General features: G+C 40.1%; 1 protein-coding gene across 1 annotated transcript; it reads right to left on the reverse strand.

Annotated features, from left to right (window-relative positions):
* Positions 1–1,870: 1,870 nt before the first annotated feature.
* On the reverse strand, positions 1,871–8,644 carry LOC147616491 (putative linoleate 9S-lipoxygenase 5). Its single transcript, XM_086777569.1, has 9 exons — positions 7,912–8,644; positions 7,379–7,683; positions 6,533–6,776; positions 5,785–6,141; positions 4,715–4,800; positions 4,505–4,612; positions 3,782–4,089; positions 3,388–3,672; positions 1,871–2,696 (listed from the first exon to the last, which is right to left on the reverse strand). Exons 1-9 carry the CDS (start codon positions 8,357–8,359, stop codon positions 1,937–1,939), a joined length of 2,901 nt encoding a protein of 966 aa, XP_086633695.1. The 5' UTR covers positions 8,360–8,644; the 3' UTR covers positions 1,871–1,936.
* Between the last annotated feature and the right edge of the window lie 1,046 nt (positions 8,645–9,690).

Genomic DNA, 9,690 nt, shown 5'->3' on the forward strand with positions numbered 1-9,690 from the left:
CATGAAAATAGCTAGAACTTTGACATGCTACTCCATTTTACAGTTTTTCTTTTCGGGTTAGCAAGTTGCTACTGGTCTTTAGTAGATCCTCTTATAGCATTTTCTCTAAAGTCTATAGAGTTGCTTTCTCCATAGAGAGTCCTTCACTTTGACATGCTACTCCATTTTACAGTTTTTCTTTTCGGGTTAGCAAGTTGCTACTGGTCTTTAGTAGATCCTCTTATAGCATTTTCTCTAAATTCTATAGAGTTGCTTTCTCCATAGAGAGTCCTTCTTCTTATGTATCCTAATGTCTTGTATTTTGTTGGATGGAAACTCTTTTGCAATCAACTTCTCAAGTTATTTTTCTAGGTGAAGTTCCACTTCATATTCCTTAAGTTTATTTTCTTTTGTTTTTACTCCATATTTTCTTTAACCACACGTCTGAGTCTCTTTGTTCCTTCCTCCATTGCTTGCTTCATTTTTTTCCATTTCTTTTAGCTCTCTTTGATTCTCTTCTTCACCTTGAAGTTTCCTTTTTTCACTTCTTTTTATTCCTTTGCATGTCCCTTTTCCCTTCCACATGAACTTTTGTAGTCATTTTCTCCACTAGGTTTCTAACCAACTTGTTAATGGCAATCATGCTTTCTATAGTTGTTTCCTTTTCCCATTGATTGATTGCTTTGAAAATTGAGTGTTAATCTAACACCAATAGAGTTACTTACCTATGGAAATGGTAACTACTTTTGGCACTGCTTGGTTGGATTTGTAATCTAAGCCATTCTTATAGTGTCCTTGTTAACTCTTGGTGCTTCCTTTGGAAGCAACTTACTTGTACATGTTACTTGTTTAGCTCTTGATTGATCTCCCTCTTGCATCCAAACTCAACACCCCATCCTCTTTGATGCCCTTCCTTTCTTGTTGTACTTTCCCATACTTCCTTAATTAGCTTTTGTTGCTCAAGCTAAAAGTTTTACATTCTTAGCCACTAATCTCTCTTCTAATATATTTTATCAATCATAGCTATTTGTTGAGTCAGTAAACACTTGAGTAAGCTTACCAACAATAGATGATAGCTTCTTATTGATTTAGTAGGACACTTGAGTAACCTTGCCAACTTAAAGGCATTAATCATTTTCACTCGCCTTGCCAACTTAAAGGCATTAATCATTTTCACTCGCCTCGTATATCCCAATTTTGTCCCTCAAGTCTTGCTCCCAATCATGGTTGCTTTTTGATGCATTTCATGCCCATTTTTGGGCATTTTGGCCATAAAATAGTTGCAAAAATTTGAAATGCTTGTCAAAAATTACACTAAAATACAAATAATTCTATAATTCACTAAACTCATCAATTTTTAAGGACAAGGGTGATCAAGCTTGCTCCCAATCTTCATTTCTTTTTTTTTACAGCAATATAAACTTAAGAACCCTAAAAGAAACAAGTCTAGTCACCTCCAACCTTCATACAAACTCTTGCATTTTTGCAATGAAACATATGCACATGTGAAAGACACAAAGTTTTTGATTATGACCATGGGGTCTTAGGAAGAAACCCCAACCTAATCTTTTTGCATGAGTTTAAACACATAGAAGGTTAATTTTGTTACATGACACATTTTATCTATTTTCGTAAAATTGATCTCATTTGAGTTGATGCACAAGCATGCACACACATGTGAATTTTATCATAGGGTACAAGTTTCACAATGAAGAATTCATTCTCTAAAAAATGGATGATATTGCTTAGCATTAAGGGATTTTTTTAGCACTCTTGTGAGTTAATAATCCATTTGCAAAGAGTGAATTCCTTACAGCACATTTCCTTATATGGTTAAAGTTAATTATGAAGAATTTGCAAAAGAGGACATTTCCTTGAATGGTCATAGAAATAGGGCAATAAAAATGATCACTATATTATTTCAAAGCTGGGCAGCAGCAGTATATAATCTCATGATTCAAATGGAGGTACTGTTTGGAATACCACGGCCTGTCAGTCCCTCACCAGAGAAGGGAGCTAGCAGAGTGTAAGGGATGTTAACTGCACCGCGGCGATTATGCAGGGAAGGATCGGAGTTGCGAGAGGAGATGTTTGCCTCCACTTGAGCAAGGCGAGAGGCGAACTTCTCAAAGGCCTCCAGGACTCGGGGGTTGGAGGTCCAGAAGGGCGACTCGGTGCGCTTGCCAAGGTACTCCTCATCAGAGGCATGGGTGGACAAGATCTCCAAGATGGCCATCACTATGATGGCTTGCGTTTTAGTAGACACAGCTTGCAAGTAGAACAACGTGGGGTTCGTGCGAAGCAGATGTGCGTCCTCACTGTGATGATCCTCCTCCTCTGGTATGAGCTTCCTCCCCATCGTTGGCCTGTTGGGCATGAACCCTGCATACGCATACTGCCCAAAATTCACCGCTGCATGATGTGCTGATGCCAACCATATTATCGTCGTCACCACCTCTCCTAGCTCCTCCACCCCCTTCAAACCCACCCACCCTTCCTCCTTGTCCCCATGCCCCACCTCCTTCACCTCCCTCCACCACCTCTGTAGCTCCACATCCCTCTCCATTGTGCCCCCATCTTTGTAGAAAATCTCTATGTAATCCTTCACCCACTCCTTTATCGCCCACCATATCTCCAGACCATCCACTGCATATGGATAGTCTTCTATCAGTAGCCTTAGCCCATATCTTGCTGTTGGATCCTTCACTGCCATCCCCCTGCATTAAGGTGAAAACTGTTAAAAAGAGCCATAATATAGTAACATGAACAACTATATCCATGTTACTTTCTAGGTCATGCCACACATACAAGAACTCAATATCATTATCATCATCATGTTTTCTCTACATGTATTCATGTGACAAACAGATCCATGTGTTGTGGTGGTGCAGTATATAACAAGATATATATTTGTATGTTCCAATAATGCGCATGTGTTCCCGTGCATTCGTGTCAATGTAAAAAATGTAACAGCCAAAACAGAGGAGCCCTGCACTATCCACGAGTGATGTACAAAGAACTTATCAACATTATCATTGTTCTTATAATCATCATGTATCATCGTTATAATTATACCTCTTTTATATGCATGAAAGTGAAGAATAGATGTCAGCAGGCACTTGCCTCCGCGTGGCTTAGCTCATCACGACCCACCCTAAACAAGAGGTCGTCGGTTCGACGAGCCTTGACATTGTAGGGTTGTGTGTGTGAGTGGTGTAGCTTCTAGCTTGGCTACACCCCCTCAAAAGGGGGCTTTTGAAAAAAAAAAAGAAAAAAAAGAGGTGAAGAATAGATGCATGCATGGGATCTGACATGTCATGGCATTACATTTGTTTTCTGAATTTTCATGTCCTAACATGCATGCATGTCAATTTGAAAATTAGAACAGCCAAGACCATCACTTAATACCTCTTGATCAAATCAGCGGGTAAACTTTGCTCGTCAAAACGCCAACTTTTGTAGGCTGCAGAGCTCAATTCCATTGAATATTTGCCTGGGAAAAAGGTTCTCTCAATCACTCCACCAATGAGAAACTGTCCAGTGTAAGCATTGATCAGCATCTTCCTGGCAATAGCATTTATGTTCATTGTGTTCTTGAAATGTGGTACCAAAAGAACATAAAGTGGATGCATAGCACTTAAGTGTCTATGAGTAGCAATTATGAAAGGCTCTATGGACGCATGGGTTCGAAGCCTGCAAGATATAACAAGACCAAAGTTTATATGACAGGTTTTATTATGTTTAAGCTTATTTAGAGCTTAATGATACAAATAAAAACATGGAGTACAGGAACAATAATTACCAATGGCTAATTAGTTGATGGTATCCTGCATCATTGATAGCTACATGTGTCTTGGCAAGCTGCCACAGCAGGTCTTCTTCATTTGATTTTGTGGGTGGTATAAAAACTCTATTTATTTTCAAGCCCTCCTTTCTGACGCTAGGGGGCAGGCTTAATTCTATGGCAAGCATCTTGAGTGTCGCTCGTTTTGTCAAGAAAAGGATAGTCCGAGATGCATAAGCCTTTCCCTCCAATGCATTAATCTTCTCTAAGGCAGGTAGAAAGACATCATGGTAGTCCAAAATGTATAGTCTGTTTTGCTTGATGGCCTGTTGAATATACAACAATAATGGAAAGATTTGCATCTATAAAGTCAAGGATTGCTTTAGCTTTATCATTAACAACAAGAATGCAAGGTAAGAAGACATTATGGTAGTGGCTAGTCCAATAAATAGATTAACAATAAAAGTCCTTATATAATTTTAAGTTGGTGGTACCTTTTGCTACACTAATTTAGTTGATGATAGATTCAGAAAGTAAGTTTATAATCCAAAAAGATCCCTTTGGGATTAAGAGTTAAACAAATCCGTACTTCCAAATTTGTGAGTATCCTTTGTTGATGATAGATTCACAAAGTAAGTTTTTAATCCAAAAATTTAAATTGTTAGTAGTAATCCTTCTTTTACAAGCAACTTACAAGCAACTAAGCATGATATGAGTGTGAGAGAGCCAAGAATGGAGGACCTCTTTGACGGTAAGGCCATCTAAGTTTCTCTCTAAATGATGTGATGTGATTGAGGACAGTCTTGGCCCATAAACATTAGGATCAAGGTTGCTCACAAGTGGAAATTCCTGCAAGACAAAATAAATAGTTCAAGGAAATTAATATATAACTATTTCATTTTTCCCTCCAATCAAAGCTTTCTTCATGTTGTTTGAAATAAAGCTAATTACCGTAATTCTCTCAATGACCATTGGATTCAAGCCAGCCAGCATTTGACGTGCAAATTCGTCATCTTCCGACCATGCTATATCATTTTCTGTATTAAAGTTTGGACAAAATGTCATCATGTCAGTGATTGAGTTAACAATTTTGGAAAATGGAATTGATGTAGGCTACAGCATATTAATTCTTTTTTGAGAATATTAGGATAAAAGAAAAGAATGCAAGTAAAATGTTGTGGTTAAGAGGATTTATGGCTATGCTTAAAAAAAGTATTCTGCTAAACTACCACCTATGATGCAGGAAGCATAAACAAAATGGGGGCAGGGGATGGGCCACTCATGGTGGGTGGATGTGTGTGTAAGTAGTCTTTTAAAAAGAGTACAATAATTATCAAAAAGAGGGGTAGTGATTGATGTGTTTGATCTTGAATGATTTGGAACAAATGATGATGTACAGACCACCTACCACTAACACTTAACCCAAAAAAAAAAAACCATGTAAAAGTATGATACCATACACATAGTTCAAGACCAGAAACCAAAATTAATGGCATGCAAGAAAACTCGGAGCTATTATGCAACAAAAAGGGATCTGGTTGAAATGATGTGCTACCCTTAGGTGACCTGGTTGAAAAATTAAGCAGCTCAGCATCAAGGGAACAATGCAATGCAAGAAAAATTAAGCAGCTTAGCATTAAGGTAACAAATGCACTGCAAGAAAAACTGCTGCCAGCCCACCAAAAGTCTGTACTAACAGCCAACAAAAGAGCGTCCTACAACAAGAGAAAAAAATGCTACCAGGCAACAAAAGAGTACTACAGATTGATAATTCCATGTGTTGTAAAAGTGGTGATGCAACATTAATTAATTGGGTAGAGTCTGAAAGAGAAGGGACCAAATGTGCCTATGTTGTATAATTTAGCATAAATAATGAGTAGTTTAGCATGAGGGACCAAATGCATTAAAAGCAGCAGGAAAAGAGTATACTAACACGAGGCAGGCTCCATGTGTGTTGAGTGTATTACACTAGTAATGATGCAAAAAACAAGATTATGATACCGATCTAGGGGGTTTCTTACCTTGGATAACCTGGGGTTTAGGAAACTTGATGATGTGGGCATCTCCAGAATCGGTGTCTAGGAGCTCTCGGATGATTTCAAAGGGATCTCTAAACCCTTCTGCCTTCTCATCATCGGTGACACGAGGAAGATCGTCAATAGGGAACTCCAGACCCTTGGAGTAGAGGTCCTTGATGTCATGTATGCCTTGGAAGTCCTTGCTTCCTGTTAAGAACCTCTCTATGATGGGCACTGCCCCATGTGCAAATGACTTCATGGAGGTCCCCAAGAAATCAGACTTCTTGATATGCCAAAACCTCTCATCCCTTGGCACATAAACAAGCTCTGGTAGCGCTACTGGCCTCTCTGATGCTGGATCTGCATCATATGGTTTTTGTCGTCGTCGTCATCATCAACAAGAAAAACATCATCATCATCATCATCATTATAAGCATCACCATTACAAGCATCACTATCATAATCATCATTATCAGCACCATCATTAGCTCATTACATGACTGACTAGCTAGAAAGCTGTGTGTGGAGGCTAACAGAAATTCAATCTACAGTGTTACGAGATAAACACCGAGAAATTAGCGACGGGATTAAAGTATATAGGGATGGAGTTAAATAGTACGCTTGGAGGTTTTTGAAGACTTAAAATTGTAATGTGGAACACAAAACATTAACTGGAATAGAGAGAATAGACAAATGAGAATTCTAGTCCAAAAGAATGACACTCATGATTGGGATGGTATGCCTAGCTTGCCTGTCTTGGTTCTTGGTCGACCAGTTCTGCACCTCCGGGGGTAGGGGTACTCTTTGGAACCCCCTAGAATGGGTCTGGAGTCTTGCTCCTCATTTTTGTCTGGGTCTCCCAGGTCATTGTACACATCATAGTCATAAATCCTGTCGGGCCTGAGCCTCTCCCCCTTGCCATCTCCTCGTAGCTGTTCGAGCTCTGAGTATCGCAGATCCACGAGCCCTCCTGGAGTTTGGTTTGGCAGGTATACCTTTGCAAAATTCATATATGATCATGGTCAAGTGAATTGCAGAGCACATGTAGAAACCCTGGTGTATTGACTAAAATGCCAATAACAACATACACAAGATTTTTCAAGATTGAACTCAGAGCCTCACTGTCATGCTTGCTCTCTCTCTCTCTCTCTCTCTCTCTCTCTCTCTCTCTCTCTGCGTGCGCACGCACGCACGCACGCACACACACACACACATTTTATATCATGTTCTTTATAAGTAGTAAGATGAATTGCATCAAACCCACTTAAACTCAGATCAGCCCCAGAGAACCCTATTATCTTCACCAATTATGCGCACTAGAGTTCAATCGTATTATCATTTATGCAAAGCCCAATTCTCTGATGTATCAGTTAGTGGCAATCTTTATTTCATAGAAATAGCTTTGACCTCTGTATATCCGTGGAGGGCTCAGGAGAAGAAAGAGCCAAAAAATGAAGGAAAAAACAGACTTAACCAGTAAAGCAGATAGCTAAGTAAGGATTATGACGCTCAATTTGCTGCAAAAACTGGGCATCTTAGACCAGAATTTGGGATTTTAAAGGAAGCAGTTGGGCGATTCTGGGGAGGGGGCGCTGACCTCATTGGAGAAGAAGATCCGAGGGCCGTCGTAATGGCGGCGGTTGTAAACCCAGGAGTTGCATTGGAAGTGGAGCTGCTGCGGAGGCATGTCGGCGGCGGCGGCGGGCATGTCGAGCGTGATGTAGTTGAGGAAGAACCAGCTGGGGTGGTGGTTCTCCACTAGGACAGCGCCCGGGACGCCGAAGTCCCTGCGCACCTTGAAGCTCACCCTGTAAAATTCCCCTTCATCAGCCGCCACGCTGTCGGGCTTCGACACCCACCCCTCCAGTGTCCCTACATCACTCCTCTTCCCCAGCCCCGTCTCTGCATATCCGCCCACAATACTGTCATTAGCATAATCACGCATTCGCTGCAGTCAATTAGTAACTCTAATCACAAATATCTCCCTTAAAGAAACAACCCATTATTAGATTAATCCCTCATTCGATTACCTTCATCGGTTTCCACACTGACAAGCTGGAGTACTAATCACACAACCCATATAATCAGATTAATCCCCTCAGTACTCACAAGCTAATTCCTCCTGATTACCTTCATCAGTTTCCACGCTGACAAGCTGCAGCTCCACATTCTCGCCTGCTACATCTGCGACGTCGTCACCCACGCGTGCAATTTGGTCGTTGAGATCAAACACATTCTTCCTTTGCAAGAAAACAGTGGCCTTTACCTCCACCTTAGCATCCTTGTCATTCCAACTAAGGAGACCGGTAATCTTTCCTAAGCTCTGCCCCATGATATTCACACGAGCTTTCGATCTCGCTAGTGCTTGGTGTGTCGGTGTAGTAATTGGAGATGTACAAGGAGACCCCTCGTTGCTTTTAACTGCCCTGATTAAGCTAATGGGCTTCTTAGAGGTGTGATTAATAGTGTTTTTTGTAGTTGAATCTATGTTGAACCTGACCATAGATTCAATAATACAATTGGGTCTATGAGAGGAGCTTTCCACATAAGAAGTCCATTGGAACATTGTCACACACATACACTGCGACACGCAACTCTCTCAACGTACATGCGTACATGTACACACATGCAACTCTTAAGCTTTGATCTCTCTCTCTCTCTCTCTCTCTCTTTTCATGTACACACATGCAACTCTTAAGCTTCAATCTCTCTCTCCCTCCCTCCCTCCCTCTCTACATGTACACACCCATGTACACACACCTCTTAATCTCTCTCTCTCTCTCCCTCCCTCCCTCTCTACATGTACACACCCATGTACACACACACCCTCTTAAGCTTTAATATCTCTCTCTCCCTCTCTCTCTCTCTCTACATGTACACACCCATGTACACACCTCTCTCTCTCTCTCTCTCTCTCTCTCTCCCCCCCTCTCTCTCTCTCCCTCCCTCCCTCTCTACATGTACATACACACCTCTTAAGCTTATATATATATCTCTCTCACACACATATGTAACTCTTAAGCTTTAATCTCTTCTCCTCCTATTTATATGCTAATTAATAGCCTTTAATAATTACACATTATATGAAATAATGGGCCTTCATCTAATTTTTAATATTAAAAGACCACTTTCTAGAATCAAGTAGTTGGTAAGTATTTGAACTCTTGCGGTCTCGAATTAAAATCTCACTCGCCTCAGCTGATGGACACCAAGGTCCAGTCAAGTGAGATTTGAACTCTCAAGGTCTCGAGTTCAAATCTCACTTGCCTCAACTGATGGACACCAAGGTCCTTTGCCACCTGGGGGCAAAAACCGTTGGCTTCTCCTTGCTTCCAATGGATTGAGCTTGGAGAGGAGACTTATTAAACATAATCTTTACAAGGGAATAAGAAACTAATTACTTTAGAAGGCTACCTTGTCAAGGGAGACATTGTCAACTACTTCTCCAAAACTATTAAATAAATAGTTTTGGAGAAGAATTGTCAAACTAGACTTGAAAAGGAAAGGGGTTTGGTATACCTAGACTAGAAAAATAGCACAATTTGGGTTGGCACAGTAATCTTAAATGATGTACTTGGTCTTAATATGTATTCTATTGATTTAAAGAATAAACATTTTTGTCTTAGAAGGTGGGAAAGCTCAAGGAGAAGAACTTGAGAGGTGCTTAGCCCATGGATGTTACTTGAGACATTGGTCAATATATTCATAATCATTTACATTGGCGTGTAAATTGAAACATTTTGTCACTTAAGAGTGAACTTATATAGATCTTCTTGATAAATAAATCACAAAAAAATCAAATGCATGCATAGCTTAATTATAAATGGAGATTGTGCTTTAGGTGAATATATATATATATATAAAGTATAATTAATTAAGGTGAATATATATACACAAGTATAATTAATT

The sequence above is a fragment of the Cibotium barometz genome, chromosome 38 (assembly GCF_041138505.1).
Source record: "Cibotium barometz isolate CiBa-2024 chromosome 38, ASM4113850v1, whole genome shotgun sequence".
Taxonomy (NCBI): domain Eukaryota; kingdom Viridiplantae; phylum Streptophyta; class Polypodiopsida; order Cyatheales; family Cibotiaceae; genus Cibotium; species Cibotium barometz.

What these genes read in the sequence shown, in the direction of transcription:
- LOC147616491 (XM_086777569.1), bottom strand. Translation starts at nt 8,359, where the DNA reads ATGTGTGTGACAATGTTCCAATGGACTTCTTATGTGGAAAGCTCCTCT. An exon ending in GGATCTTCTTCTCCAATGAG is followed by an intron (nt 6,777 to 7,378) that starts GTCAGCGCCCCC and finishes AATTTTGCAAAG; the next exon opens with GTATACCTGCCAAACCAAAC. An exon ending in TAAACCCCAGGTTATCCAAG is followed by an intron (nt 4,801 to 5,784) that starts GTAAGAAACCCC and finishes ACTTTAATACAG; the next exon opens with AAAATGATATAGCATGGTCG.